The sequence below is a fragment of the Mobula birostris genome, chromosome 26 (genome assembly GCF_030028105.1).
Source record: "Mobula birostris isolate sMobBir1 chromosome 26, sMobBir1.hap1, whole genome shotgun sequence".
Classification (NCBI taxonomy): Eukaryota; Metazoa; Chordata; class Chondrichthyes; order Myliobatiformes; family Myliobatidae; genus Mobula; species Mobula birostris.
Genome location: NC_092395.1, coordinates 49991300 through 50007494, shown reverse-complemented (window position 1 = coordinate 50007494; position 16195 = coordinate 49991300). Strand labels below are relative to the sequence as shown.

The 16195-nt window shown below is 40.7% G+C and overlaps 1 protein-coding gene across 5 annotated transcripts in view; it reads left to right on the top strand.

Moving 5' to 3' along the window:
• The window catches only part of safb (scaffold attachment factor B), a 53697-nt gene that overhangs the window by 23555 nt on the left and 13947 nt on the right, over positions 1-16195 (top strand). For all 5 annotated transcript variants that reach the window (XR_011883242.1, XM_072244290.1, XM_072244289.1 and 2 more), the window contains 8 exons: positions 3312-3460; positions 4257-4345; positions 8899-9041; positions 10240-10396; positions 11734-11855; positions 11940-12095; positions 12987-13259; positions 14690-14723. Coding sequence is in view for 4 of the 5 variants with exons in the window: in XM_072244290.1 (XP_072100391.1) it covers positions 3312-3460; positions 4257-4345; positions 8899-9041; positions 10240-10396; positions 11734-11855; positions 11940-12095; positions 12987-13259; positions 14690-14723 (1123 nt within the window). In the remaining variant the exon portion in view is untranslated. The remainder of the gene's footprint in view (positions 1-3311; positions 3461-4256; positions 4346-8898; positions 9042-10239; positions 10397-11733; positions 11856-11939; positions 12096-12986; positions 13260-14689; positions 14724-16195) is intronic.

Genomic DNA, 16195 nt, shown 5'->3' with positions numbered 1-16195 from the left:
TAGGCAGTCGTTCAGCAACTACTCTTTAATCCAAAAAGTTCAAGGTACATGTGTCACCATTTACAACCCTGAGATTCATTCTGTTGTGGGAGTTCACAATAAATCCAAGAAACACAATAGAATCAATGAAAGACCCGCACACAAGATTGACAACCAACCAATGTGCAAATAACAACAAACTGTGCAAGTATAAAAAAAGAAGCAAAATAAATGGGTAGATAAGTAAGTTCTCAACAAGTAAATGTTGAGAACATGAGATGAGTCCTTGAAGGTGAGTCGATAGGTTGTGGGAGTAGTTCAGTGATGGGTTCAAGAACGTGATGGTTGAGGGGTAATAACTTTCTGGGAGCTGGTGGTCCGAATACCTTCCTGACGGGAGCAGCAAGAGAAGAGTATAGCCTGGGTGTGGAGATCCTTGATGGATGCTGCTCCTCTCTGACAGTGCTGTGTGCTCAATGATGCTGAGAGCTTTTGCCCATGATGGACTGGATCGTATCCACTACTTTTTGTAGGCTTTTCCATTCAAGGGTATTGGTCTTTCCATATCAGGCTGTAATGCAGCTGGTCAGTATACTCTCCACCTCACATTTATAGAAGTTGGTCAAAGTTTTAGATGACATGCTGAGCCTTTGCAAACTTCTAAGAAAGCAGAGGGGAGGCACTGCCGTGCTTTCTTCATAATTGACTCGGCGATCTGAAATGATAACACTGGGGTATTTAAAGGTGCTGATCCTCTCCACATCTATCCCCTGATGAGGATTGGCTCATGAACTTGCGGTTTTTCCTTTTGAAGTCAATAATCAGCCCCTTGGTCATTCTGTCACTAATAAACCTTCGATATTTTCTGTACCCTGGTTGAAGATAGCAATGAAAACTAATGTCACAGGCTCATTCCAGATTACTACCTTTATATCTTTTATTCTGAGGATGTAGACAAAATATTCGTTTCATTCTTTGTTTCCATATTCCCCATTAACTTCTCAGCCTGTGTTTACCTTTTTACCTGATTCTTTACTCATTTGCGTCTGTTATTTGGTCATAGTTTTTTGACTTCAAAGCATGGGGCTTGAACCCCAGGTATTGGACATTCCTGTGAGTTTTTTTTTAGTCCTTAATTATGTATTAATGTTGTAAATTATTTATTGTTTTAAAATATGTTGTTGCCAATTTTACTTCATCTTATTTATTGGTTTTATTTCTTCAGTCTCATCGTCTTATTTCTGAAACAGCTTACATTTTATTCAGATTTAACTGTGACTGCTGTACTTCTATTCTCATTTCATCAAATTGCAATTAATTAAATTTCTGTTGATTGTGTTTTGTTAATTGCCTGTTTTACTACTGAATGCTGTTCTTGGTGGTTTGGTATTAATTTGAACCTTGTTACATGTGCTTTTGACATGTAGACCTTAAATAGGTTGGTCATCTACACTGGTGTCTTTATTATTGCAAACATATTTCCATAGGGAGGAGGGTACTGGTGAAATTTGGCTAAATAGGAAAACTCATATGATGCCCTATGTCCATTGAGTGAACGACAAGGTAGTCATGTAAGCAGACAATGAATCAAGTTACTCAATGGATAGTATGTGGTATTCTTCAAGCATAGGCAAGTCTTGTTTTTAATGGAAAACATGATTAAAATTATAGATTTCAGTATGTTCTAGTTGTGATGGCAAATTTCAGTTGTGTGTTGTCAGCATTTGAATTGGTTCTGTAAGGAGTTCTTCCCCTGTGACCACGTGGGTTTCAAAGTTCAAAATAAATTCATAATCAAAGTGTGTATGTAGTATACAACCCTGAGATTTGTCTTCCGATGGATGGACAGCCACAAAACAAAACTATGGAGCTTGTTAAAAGTAAAACATCAAGCACCCTCCACCCCCAACACCGACCATACGCAAAAAGAAACAGATCTTTTAAGAGACTTTTGGATAGGTACATGGAGCTTAGAAAGATAAAGGGCTATAGGTAAGCCTAGTAATTTCTGAGGTAGGGGCATGTTCGGCACAACTTTGTGGGCAGAAGGGCCTGTATTGTGCTGTAGGTTTTCTATGTTTCTAAATCACACAAGCTGCAAAAAAATGCAATAAACAGTATAAGACAGGCATGTTCAGGTCAGTTCAGCTGTGTTCAATCTAGTGCTGTCTTACATGTTATCTGTAACAATCAAAGTTGCACAAAATAGCAACAAAAGTAGAAGCGACCAGATACACATCATAACATGAACTACAGAATCCAACCCATAACCACATTGATTAAACCTTGCCCAGTACCATCCTCCGACAGCATCAGGGTAGGGAGAGACCACTGGAGCTCAGTGTCACATGCAGACACCACCTGGCATCAGCAAGTGAGGGGCTGGTAGACGGCGCTGAATACCCACTTGCCCTGATGATTTCAGTCTTCATTGGTGCTTTAATTGACGAGAAATGGAGTCGATCATGGGCTCGTGCCCTATCTTCAAGTTTGTTGGCCGTGAGGCTGCACACTTGGCTCCAAACCTGATCAAATACCCTCGGAGGCTTCAAAGAGCCAGATTGCTCAATCCCCCAAAACACACCCCCAAAATGTAGATGACAGACTCCAACAATAGCAGAACCATATTTGAATGAGAAAGAAGATGTGAAAGAAGTTTTGTGAACTTTTGGAAGGATGTCACCCTTGGTCATATTGTTTGCTGGTGCCATCTTCCAAAAGCTTCCTCTGGATGCTCTAGTTTCCTCCCACATTCTAAAGATATATGGGTTAGTAAGTTAGTTGCTCATATGGGTCTAATCAGCAGCGTGTGCTCATTGGGCTGGAAGGGACTGTTGTGCTATATTTGAATAAAAATAAAGCAAAATTATAGTTCTCAATAATCATAAGGTTAACATAAGGAGAAGTACCCATTTGTGAGACAATTTTCTTTACGCCATTTAATACTCAGTCTGAAGGTTGATTTCCTGGCAATACAACATTTCCCGTGTGTTGCACTTAAATATCAAACTTCATAATCAAGTGTTAAAGGAAATTGAGTATATTCCGTGTATTTCAAGAATAGCTGTACTAATATAGAATGATGTGAGGAAATTCTTTCACACCTGGAAGGTTGTTAGTTTTATTTCTAAACTCTAGTAATTAGAATCTGAAGCAACCTATTGCACATTAAGTAACATTCAAGTGTTTGACAGGCCTGCAAGTTGATACTAGGAAAAATATATGTAAGGGGGAAAAAATCGCTGGAAAATAGAAAGCAGCTCTGAAACCTATTGACCATGTATATCAATTTACTTGATGAAATCCTTTTGATAAATCCAATTGTACTTTAGATCAAGTTGTGGGAAAAATGATAAAAAAGATGATTCAAAGAAATTGGATGATAAAAAGAAAGAGCCCAAGGATGAAAAGAGGGACGATAAAAAAGATTTTAAAGCTGAACGGAAATCTGGATCCTCGCGTGCTGATGGAAGCAGATCAGGTAAGATGCCAAGAATGAACAGCATAACACAGGCCCTTAAGGTTTATCTAATCCTTCCCTACTACATAGCCCTCCATTTTCCTTTCATCCATCACGTGCCTAAGATTCTCTTAATTGTCTGTCTGCTTCTACCTCCATCCCTGGTAGTGTATTCCACACAACCACCACTATGTATAAAATAAAACATACCTTTGACATCTTCCTATACTTCTTTCCAATCACCTTAACATTTTGCCCCCTCGTATTGACCATTTCCATTGTTGGGGGTGGGGGGGATTGTATCTCTGGCTTGCACTCTTGTGTATGCCCCTTATCATGTGCACCTATATCAAATCACCTCTCATGGCTGAAGACTCTTGAACCAAAGCCACAGTTCCTCACTCTAACTCTGTGCAAGCACACAATGGTCACTCCACTCCAACCTGATTTTGTTATATTGGCCCTTGCCAAGCACCTAATGACCCAAACGATTTCAGACTTTGCAGAAATCCTGACAGGTCTGTTCACTTTTTAAATGTGTCATCACTACTCACCACAAGTAACTAATCCCATGATCCTAAGCGCTGTAGAAAGAGTTAAATTGAAGAAATTCAAAATGTTCCAAATACGATTTAATCTTTCTTCGATAATATTTGCTACTTAGGTTTGGTTAGCTGATTTAAGAATTTAGTTTTGAAGTACACATCTGGGTCAGAATTTCAGTTTTTTTAATTTAAGTTACTTTTGCACATGATTCTGACAAAGTAAAATGCCTCTCGTATTATAAAGTGTTTAAGCATTTGCTTTATGCTTTCAGGAAGTCGTGGTTCTGAAAGAATAGTCGTAATGGATGAATCTAAAGGCGAACCAGTCATCAGTGTGAAAACAAAATCCAAAGATGAGTCAGTAAGTTCTTCGTGTCGTGCCACAAAATAGACAGTTCTGTAGCTTGGTGAAGCTGCCTGAAATATTTTGTCCCAGGCAATTAAAATTGAGTAAAATGCTCCAGGGAGAAAGTTGTGTTAAACTGAAATGGGAAAAGCAATACTATTTTAATGTACCATTGGCTTTTGATCTGCTATTAATCCAGTCTCCCAGCCTCCTGGGCAGCCACATTTGTGTCAGGTATGTCGAGCTACAGCTCAGTGACCTTCGTCTGGTCTGGGAAAGTGAGGAGGTGATAGGGGGGCAGTAATAGTCACACCGGGGCCTTGGAAGACAGATAAGTCGGTTACAGTCAGGAGAGGGAAGGGCAGGAGTCAAGTACAAGAGGCTTGCCCTCTTAACGATAAATACTCATGTTTGAGTACTGTTGAGAGGGACAGCCTACTTGGAGGAAGCGACAGTGGCTGCCCTTGTGGCACAGAGTTTGGTCCTGTGGCTCAGAAGGGTAGGCAAAGGAAGAGGATGGCAGCAACAATAAGGGACTCTCTAGTTAGGGGGTCAGACAGTTGATTCTCTGGACGCAGGAAAGAAGCACAGGTGGTAGGTTGCCTCACAGGTGCCAGGGTCTGGGATGTCTCTGATCGTGATCACAACATCCTGAAGTAGGAAGGTGAACAGCCAGAGGTTGTGGTACATAGATAGGAAAAGGGAGGAGGTCCTGAAAACAGACAACATGGAGTTAGGAAGGCAGTTGAGAAACAGGTCCTCAAAGATAGTAATCTCGAGGTTACTGCCTGTGCCACGCGACAGTGCATATAGGAATAGAGTGAGGTGGAGGATAAATACGTGGCTGAGGGATTTGAGCAGGGGGCAGGGATTCAGACTTCTGGATCGTTGGGACCTCCTCGGGCAGAAGTGACCTGTACAAAAAGGACGGGTTGCATTTGAATCCAAGGGGGACCAACATCCTGGCGGGGAGGTTTGCTAAGGCTGTTGAGGAGAGTTTAAACTAGAGTCACTGGGGGGTGGGAACCGAACTGAAGAGACGGAGGAAGGGGCGGTTGGCTCGCATATCAAGAAAGCTTGTAGACAGTGTGAGAGGGACGATAGGTGATAGAGAAGGGATGTGCTCAAACTGATGGTTTGAGATGTGTCTATTTTAATGCAAGGAGTATCATGAACAAAACGGATGAGCTTAGAGTGTGGATCCGTAAATGGAGCTATGATGTTGTGGCCATTACAGAGACTTGGTTGGTTCGGGGCAGGAATGGCTACTTAGAATGCCAGGCTTCAGATCTTTAAGAAAAGACGGGGAGAGAGGCAAAAGAAGTGGGGGCGTGGCACTGCTGATCAGAGATACTGTCATGGCTGTAGAAAAGGAGGTAGTCATGGAAGGATTGTCTACAGAGTCTCTGGGTGGAAGTTAGGAACAGTAAGGGGTCAATAACTTTTTTTTAATAGACCACCCAATAGTAACAGGGACATCGAGGAGCAGTTAGGGTTGGTGTGGTGGGAGATTTTAATTTCCCAAATATCGATTGGCATGTCCCTAGGGCAAGGGGTTAAGATGGGGTGGAGTTTGTTAGGTGTGTTCAAGAAGGTTCCTGACACAATATGTAGATAAGCCTACAACACGGAGAGGCTGTACTTCATCTGGTATTGGGATATGCTCCTGGTCAGGTGTAGGGTCTCAGCGGGAGAACATTTTGGCGATAGTGATCACAAGTCTATCCCCTTTACAGTAGCATTGGAGAGGGATAGGAACAGACAAGTTAGGAAAGCATTTAATTGGAGTAAGGGGGAATATAAAGCCATCAGGCAGGAACTTGGAAGCGTAGATTGGAAACAGATGTTCTCAGGGAAATGTATGGCAGAAATGTGAAATGTTCAGGGGATATTTGCGTGGTGTTCTGCATAGGTACGTTCCATTGAGACAGGGTAGTCTCATGGTAGGGTACAGGAGCCATGGTGTACAGAAGCTGTTGAAAATCTAGTCAAGAAGAAAAGAAGAGCTTATGAAAGGTTCAAAAAAAAACTAGTTAATGTTGGAGATCTAGAAAATTATAAAGCTATTAGTAAGGAGCTTAATGAATTTAGGAGAGACAGAAGGGGCCATGAGAAGGCCTTGGTGAACAGGATTGAGGAAAACTCCAAGGCATTCTACAAGTATGTGAAGTGCAAGAGGATAAGACATGAGAGAATAGGACTAATTAAGTGTGACTGTAGAAAAGTGTGTATGGAACCAGAGGAGATAGCAGAGGTACTTAATACTTTGCTTCAGTATTCACTACAGAAAAGGACCTTGGCGGTTGTAGGAATGACTTGCAGCGGACTGAAAAGCTCAAGCATAGAGACATTAAGAAAGAGGATGTGCTGGAGCTTTTAGAAAGCAAATCGGATAATACACTGGGACTGGACGAGATATACCCCAGGCTACAGTGGGAGGCGAGGGAAGAGACTCTCTGGCAACAATCTTAGCATCATCAATGGGGATGGGAGAGGTTCCAGACAATTGGAGGGTTGTGGATGTTGTTCCCTTATTCAAGAAAGGGAGTAGAGATAGCCCAGGAAATTATAGACCAGTGAATATTACTTCAGTGGTTGGTAAGTTGATGGAGCAGATCCTGACAGGCAGGATTTATGAACATTTGGAAAGACATAATATAATTAGGAATAGTCAGCATGGCTTTGTCAAAGGCAAGTCGTACCTTACAAGGCTGATTGAATTTTTTGTGGCTGTGACCAAACACATTGATGAAGGTAGAGCAGTAGATGTAGTGTATATGGATTTTGGCAAGGCATTTGATAAGGTACCGCGTGCAAGGCTTATTGAGAAAGTAAGGAGGCATGAGATCCAAAGGGACCTTGCTTTGTGGATCCAGAATTGGCTTGCCCACAGAAGGCAAAGAGTGGTTGTGGATGGGTCATATTCTGCATGGAGATCAATGACCAGTGGTGTGCCTCAGGGATCTGCACTGGGACCCCTTCGCTTCACGATTTTGATAAGTGACCTGGATGAAGAAGTGGTGGGATGGATTAGTAAATTTTCCAAAGACACAAAGGTTGGGGGTCTTGTGGATAGTGTGGAGGGCCGTCAGAGGTTACAGTGGGACATCGAGAGGATGCAAAACTGGGCTGAGAGTGACAGATGGAGTTCAACCCAGATAAGTATGAGGTAGTTCATCTTGCTAGGTCATAATATGATGGCAGAATATGGTACTAATGGTAAGACTCCTGGCAGTGTGGAGGATCAGAGGGGGTCCGTGTCCATAAGACACTCAAACTGCTGCTTAGGTTGACTGGTTAAAGCGTATGATGTATTGGCCTTCATCAACTGTGGGATTGAGTTCCAGAACCAAGAGGTAATATTACAGCTGTAGAAGACCCTGGTCAGACCCCACTTGAGTACTGTGCTCCATCCTGATCACCTCACTACGGGGAGGATGTGGAAACCATAGAAACGGTGCAGAGGAGAATTACAAGGATGTTGCCTGTATTGGGGAGAATGCCTTATGAGAATAGGTTGAGTGAACTCGGCCTTTTCTCCTTGGAGCAATGGAGGATGGAACCTGATAGAGGTGTACAAGATAATGAGAGGCATTGATCGTGTGGATAGTCAGAGGCTTTTTCCCAGGACTGAAATGGCTAGCGTGAGAGGGCACAGTTTTAAGGTGCTTGGAAGTAGGTATAGAGGGGATGTTGGTTAAGTTTTTTTACGCAGAGAGTGGTGAGTGCGTGGAATGGCCTGCCAGCAGCTGTGCTGGAGGCGGATACAATAGGGTCTTTTAAGAGACTCCTGGATAGGTACGTGGAGCTTAGAAAGATGGAGGGCTTTGGGTAACCCTAGGTAATTCCTTAAGTAAGTACATGTTTGGCACAACATTATGGGCTGAAGGGCCTGTATTGCGCTGTAGGTCTTCTGTGTTTCAGTCAATTCTGTTTTCAGTTGATGCATGGAGCAGATTCAAACCGAATGATATGTATGCAGCAGTAAAATGAAAGCCAGAACAGTTTTTTTCTAAATGGTCAGTTTCCTCTGGAGGGTGATTGGGTTACTGAAGTAGAATATCAGAATTTTCAGTAGAGTGCATCTGTGAATTATTTCGTGGGGAATAAAAGCATTCATATAATGGAAACCTTGATTGCTGCTAGAAATTGATCAAACTAACCTATTTTGGATACTTCACACTCTACAGAGTTGTAAAACACTTTTCTTGCTTGCCTTAAGCTAAACTTGCTCACTCTTCAAATATGTGATAGTACTGGTGCATTGATAAGTGTCTCTAAGCATGTCCTGCTGTCTTGCAACTATAACCTCTGCAATCTCATTTAAACACTGGCATATGTTATTCCAAACGTTCTGTATTTTCATGCAGTTTACTTTAGTGAAGGGGTCTGGTGAATGATACTATCAAATTAAAACGTTCAACCATGACCAAAAGTAGGATAAATTATCCCTTCTATTAGTAGATCTCTGCACCTGTGCTTTTGTTTTTTGTAAACACTGGATACCCTTACTCCAGGCTCTAAGCAGCTCAACTTAAATTAAAGAGAAAATCTTTCTGTTAACATAGTCTGTAAAGAACTTGGACAGCAAGTCAGACAGTAAAGAAAAGGACAAAAAGGACATATTGTCCTTCGATAAGATTAAAGAGCAGCGGGAGCGTGAGAGGCAGAGGCAACGTGAGCGGGAGATTCGTGAGATTGAAAGGCGCAGGTGAGTTAAATCTTAGTTTTTTTTTCAATTTCTATCTGTAATCTTGTATAATTTTTAAGGAGATTGAAAAAACAAAATATATTTTTTCCAATTGACAAATACAACTGAACGCATGGCTCATGGATTTATGTTTGGATCCTTGTTATGATCCTTTCATAGTGTACTCCATGCGATATAAAATGACTGCACCAAACCATTGACTGGCCTGAATACACACTAGGCTTGGTTCACTGATGGGTTCAGTACATTACATCAGTATATGCTTAGATTGTATGTTGCATTTCTACATTTATCGTTGTAACTTGAACTGTAAGTGAAGTCCTAGAGTTGTACAGCATAGAAGCAGACCCATCTGTGCCAACCAAGTTATCTATCTGAGCTAATCACATTTGCCTGTGTTTAATCCTTTCCTATATATGTGCCCATCTAAATATCTCTCAAATATACTCCTATTCGCGCTGGAGTTTAAAAGAATGAGGGGAGATATCAATGAACTCGTATCGAATATTGAAAGGCCTAGGTAGAGCAGATGTGATAAGGATGTTTTCTATAGTGGGTGTCTAGGACGAGAGGGTACAGCCTCAGAGTAGAGGGGTGTTCATTTATAACACCCGACACAGGCCTCTCATGGTCTGAGTTGACGTTCCTCCCATTTATAACAGAGATGGGGAGGAATTTATTTTGCCAGAGGGTGGTGAATCTGTGGGATTTATTGCCACAAGCAGCTGTGAAAGCTATGTTATTGGATATATTTAACGTGGGGGTTGATAGTTTCTTGACTAATCAAGGTGTCAGGAGAAGGCAGGGGAATGGGGTTGAGAGAGATAATCAGCCACCATGAAATGGTGGCAGACTCGGAGGGCTGAATGGCCTAATTGTGCTCGTGTCTTATGGGCTAAAATTGGTGAATGATAATTTCATCAGAGGCAAGCAGCAGCATTGAAGTTGCTAAACTGAAGTTCTGTAGGATCAAATATAGTACTGAGGTCATGCAGTGGTTCACACTAAGTGAATTGTTGGGAATGGCTATAACCAAATACAGTGGTAGTTGGATTAAATAGCAGTGGCAGGTTCGAAATTAATGAGGGCGAGTGTGAGGATAGTGAAGCGTTCTCTGCATCTTTTGGTAAGGGGAAAGTTTTTTCCCCCCGGTTGGTGTGATTTATTTCAAAATGACTTTTAAAATCTACTTTAATAGGGAACGGGAAAAATGGGAGAGGGAACGTATGCGAGAACGTCAAGAACGGGAGTTGCTCCAACGGGAGCGAGAGCGACTTGAAGTTGAAAGAAGACGTCTGGAGAGGGAACGGCTAGAACGTGAAAAACTGGAACGGGAGAGGATCCAAATAGAACAGGTAAAATGGAAGTTCATTTTGCAATTGCAATAATGTTGATGAAGCCATTTGGAGTTTTTGTGTTTATTTGAGCACTCTACCATAGGAACGATGCCATCAAGCTGGAAAGAGTGAAGAAAAGATTTACAAAGATTTTGACAGGACTGTGGATTGCATTATAGCAACTGCTTGGGTAGACTAGGACTTCATCCTTTGGAGAGTAGGAAACTGGGGAGTGATTGTATGAAGGTGTATAAAATCACAAGGGGCATAGAAAGTATGAATGTATACATTTTTTTTCTTTTCCTTGGTTTGGAGGACATGGGTTTAAGATGAGGGAGAAGGCTTTAATAAAAATACGAGGAGCAAATTCTTCCTCACAGAATGGAACAAATTGCCAGAGGAAATGGTTGAAGCAGGTATAGTAACTTAAGGCATTTGGTTAGGTACATGGATAGGAAAGGTGTAAGGGCACATGGGCCAAACGGACAAATAGGACTAGTTTAGGTGGGCATCTTAGTTAGCATGGATGAGTTGGCTAAAGGGCCTTCTATGAATTAAATGCAAATGTCAGGATTCACTTGTTATTCAGAGTGACACCTGGCGGTCTCGAGGAAATGTCACGTGCACAAGTATGATGAAAAATACTTAAGTGGCATCAAATAAACGACATTCAGAAAAAAACAAATATATGCAATATTTTTTCCAAGAAATGGCACAGTTGGAATAAAGAAAACGTATTTTGGTATAGAACAAACACATTTTTCACGGAACACACATCAAAGTTGCTGCCTGGCCTGCTGCGTTCACCAGCAACTTTGATGTGTGTTGCTTGAATTTCCAGCATCTGCAGAATTCCTGTTGTTTACATTTTTCACGGTGTTGCTAAGCCAGTTGTTAGGGTTTTGCTGTTTGGTTCAAGAACCAAATGGTAGAGAAGTTGCATATTAGCATAAAATAAGTTATTCAGCATATGCAGTTAGCATCAGGGAAATGTTGAAGGATATTGAAGGAACATTAGATTGTTATTGGGAGAACATTATTTGACTGGGTGCTTGGCATTACTCCCTTAAGTATTGGGATATGAGGTCGATGTACTAATGTCTGATGAAGTGTGCTGCAATGATGGTTTCATATAATGCACTGATGTAATAATGACTAGTTAATATATACAACAAAGAACCCTGGGTCTACAGTGAGATGGCTTTGGGAAAGCCCTGAACCAGTATCACATTTTCTGGTATAATTGATCAATTAGCTTATGTGGGGTGGTCATTTTTGCTGCAGTAACCTTAAACTAAGCTGGTACTGTCCATTTATATAACCCTAAATATGTAATTTCCCCTGTTTCTGCACAGGAAAGGAGGCGCGAACAAGAGCGAATTAATAGAGAGAGAGAAGAACTCCGGCGTCAACAGGAGCAAATGCGCTATGAACATGAACGCCGTGGTGGTCTTAAAAGGCCATATGATAGCGATAGGTAAATGTTGAATCATAATTCTGCTCCCTGCTTTGGCTACTAGTTCTGTGTGTGTGTATGATCCAAATGATGATCTCTTTATAGGCGAGATGATCAGTATTGGCCTGATCAAAAACGTATGGCGTTGGACAGTGACAACAGATACAGCAGTCATGGGTCAGATTTCGGCCGCCCAGACCGGTTCAGTGATTTTGACCGTCGGGATCGAGGTCGGGCATTTATGGATATGCAGATAGACAGGTATGTTGTGAATTAGAGTATAGTATGCAATTATGTTGACAATGGGATGACGGGTAAATAAATGTTAATTATTGCTTTTTGGATTGCTTTTAAGGAAAGTCTAGTTCATAAATTCTGAGAATTATTCATAAATGAAGTTGAATTAGGGAACTTGAGTGTTAATAACAAAACACCTAACTGAACTAATCTTTTCTGCCTAGACAACATCCATATCCCTCCATTCCATGCACATTCATATGCTTTTCTAAGAACCTTTTAAATACCTCTATTGTATTTGCCTCCACCATTGCCTGCTGTTGTTGGTTGACTCCTCACCTACAGTTTGCTTGCAGTTGTCCCACCCCCTCTTCTTTTTATATTGGATATCTTTTCTCTATTCCAGAGGTTTCCAACCTGGGTCCACGGACCCTTTGGTTAATGGTTTGGGGGGCGGGGGGAGTGCATGACATTAAAAAAGGTTGGGAGCCCCTGTTCTACTCCCTTTCAGTCTAGATCAGGGTTTCCCAACCTTTTTTATGCCATGGACCAATATCATTAAGCAAGGAATCCGTGCACCCTTGGTCCAGATAAAATTATCTAAACATCAGCTCTTTCACGACCCACTGAGTTTCTTCAACTGCTTGTGCTTATTTTTGCTTGTGTTTACAGCATCAATTGTTTGAATTCAGCAGGAAGTTACCGCCAGTGATTACTTCACAAAAGATGTAGTGAAAGGATCTAGTTACCTTTAAATTGGTTCAGGATCTATCTGGGGTTTCAAAGTGTGTTCTGGCCCTCAATCTCTGTGAATGCTAGTACTTTTAGTATGGCGTGTGTTTTTCTCTGCTTTTGATTAACTTTGATTTTTTTTTTTAAAAATGAGTTTTATAGCTTATTTTATTTTTCCCTCAGGCGAATAGATCGCTTTGAACGAAGAGATAGTGGTCCACCACGTCGGGATGAAATGCCTTTTGGGGGAAGGTTTGACAAGAGGCCTGAAGGATTTCATGAAAGGCGTGGTGGTAGCCGTGGCCGTGAGATCATAATCAAGGCCGGTAGAGAGCACGATAGACACCTTGTTCACGGTTCTCATCGCAACCACAGTCCTCGGCGTGAGTCTCCACGAAGAGGGCCACCACGTGGGGACTGGAAACTTGAGAGAATGGCAGACAGACGTGACTCTAGGTATCAACTGAGTTTTAAGCCACAAATAAATCTGAAATGCTTACAGTTGCAAGAAAAAGTCTTACCTGGTTTTCTGCATTTATTATTCATAAAATGTGTCTAGGCCATGGGTTCCTAACCTTTTTTGCCATGGATCCATCCTATTAACTGAGGGGTCTGTGGACTGTAGGTCTTGAAATCCTGCCTTTAGGCATTGGGATTCAGTAATAATAAAGCATGTATGTTGAATGTTCGCATAGTTGCCTTCATGTAGGGGGTAATTTTTTAGTTGTCTGAAGTTAACGTTTTGTTCTTGCCTCTTAAGAGTTAATACCAAATTTAACTGATGAACTGGATTGCCTAGTGTAGTATTTGGATTTTGTGGTCACTCTTAGAAATTTGTGGCACTGAACATGCAATTTGACTTTCTATATCCATGCCAGATGAGTTTTTTTAAGATCTTGTGTTTTGGCTTTTGGCCTACAGCCCTGCAGTTAGTGTTCTTCCCCCCCCCCCCCCCCCCCCCCCCACTTTATGCTCAAGTTCTGCATATTTGAAATGCTGATGAATCAGAATTGCTTGTGGAAGTTTTGGTTAAGTTACATTACCTTGTATCCAAGGTTGAATGTCTTTAGCTTTTAGCTTAACTCCCTGTGGCATTGCACTTATCTGAAATGTAAGCAAATAAGAAATCTTAATTATGTGCATGTGAAGCCTGCTCCAACAGTAAAAATTCATGGGAGAACTAGGATTCTTTAAATAACTTCTGTCGGCAATATAACGTTTGATCTGAGAAATCCGTACCAAAAGAAATAGGATTTTGATTGTAGCTAAGAAAAAGTACTTAGTTTGCTGCTTTCAGCTGCTGTGCCAAACGTGATTTTGTTGATTAAAGAATGCCTGATTTTTCACATACGGGTTCCTATGCAGCATTGTTGTTTTGGTGGTAGCTGTAACACGGTTTAATAAATTATCAGAGAGTATATGTGCACAGCTCCAAAACTCAATTTTATTTCAGCACCTTTGATATTCTGAAATAGAGCTGATAGAATTGGTAATATTAGTGAATTAATAAGTGTCCTGTCTATAGAAAACTAATTTGATTAATAAAAATATTACACTAGTGGAGAAATTTGGAAGTTTCACATTCCTAACACTCCTTAACCCTAAAATTAGCTGTTTTAATTTGGTATCGTTTCTTTTTACACCAAATGTGTATGATTGATTGTTTTAAGGTTTTACCTTTTGGTAGCTGTTCATGTGGTATTCTAGTTCAATAACTGATAAGAGTTTGTTTGGAGAATTGCTTGGTAAAACCTAAGTTTTAAGTTCCTTTTTGGGCCAATAAATAGTGACAGGTCAGATTAATTCTCTAGCTTTTCAGAAGTGCAATCAACTTTTATATGCAATTACCTAAATTCTTTGGATATGTTGTGTTTCTTTCATTACAGTTCCCGAGGCATAATTGGTGACAGAGATGGGCAGGTAATATTATTTTGCTTTTGGACTTAATTTCATGTATGTGGTTAGAATTCTTACAATATGCCTTTCCTGTCTTAGAGGTAATACTGTATAATTTGGGCCTTCATACAAAAATAATCCCTTAATCAGTAAAGTATTTGTAGATGTTATTTACAGACATTGAAATCAGTGAGCATATTTAAAGTATAAGATTTATATCTTGGTTAATTCTCTCAGTGTGACGATTTTGGCTTTTGTAGATAAGACCATAAGACAAGAACAGAATTAAGGCAATTTGGCCCATTAAGTCTGCTCCACCATTCCATCACAGCCCCTCAATATTCCCCTCAACCCCATTCTTTTGCCTTTTTCCCTATAATCTTTGATGCCCTTACTAATCAAGAACCTACAAACCTCTGCTTTAAATATACCCAATTACCATGCCTCCACAGCTGACAATGGAAATGAATTCTAAGACTTAAGCATCCTCTGGCTAAAGAAATTTGTCCCCGTCTTTTCTAAAGTTCTGAGATGCTGCCCTCTAGTCCTGGACTCTCCCGCAGTAGGAAACGTCCTCTCCACGTCTAGTCTATCTAGGTCTTTCAATATTTGGTAGGTTTCAATTAATTCTCTTCCCTCCTCCCCCTCCCCAAAAAAAAACTCCAGCAAATACATGCCCAGAGACATCACAAACCCCTCGTACACAGGATCATTCTTGTGAACCTTTTTTGGATCCTCTCTGATGCGAGCACATCTTTTCAGAAATAAGGGGTCTAAAATAGTCTTTGAGCTTTTACCATGGTGTATGACCATACACTTCTGGTCCTGCCACCTAACTTTGTATCATCAGCAAACTTGGCCACAAATCCATCAACTACATCATCCAAATCATTGACATATAATGTGTGAGGGGAAAGCTGTCCCAGTACTAACTCCTGAAGAACACCACTAGTCACTAAATATTCTTGTATTTCGAAGGCAAACATAATCAATGGGCTAATAAAGTAGGTCAGATGCAGAACAAAGTTATTAGAAGCAATCCATGAAAGTTGGGTGCTCCTGTGAGCATTTTGTATATTATTACTAACAGGAGATGTATAAAGAAGTTCCGTTATTTTTTGTTAGATCTGTCAGAAGATAGCAATCATCCTCTTTTAGACTTAATGGAAGGAGAATATTTTTCAGTTCTGTAAACTTACAAGGAATTTAGGTGATGTTGCCAGTCCTTGTAATGGAAGGACTAAAAGGAATAGAAAGTGGGCAACATGTAGAACAAGATGGGCTGAAGATGAGGCACTGATCTTGTATTAATGAAATTGAGATACAGTTTAATCAAGAACACCACGTGTGCTGATTTTTTTTTCTTCCCCACCAATGAGGCAGAGGTTAGTTAATTATTCTGTTATGACTACATTACTTGTTAAAAATTATATTGGAATAGTAAAATATTCACAAAACATTATGTAAGTAAATCATTCAGGGGAAAAGATAGCTTA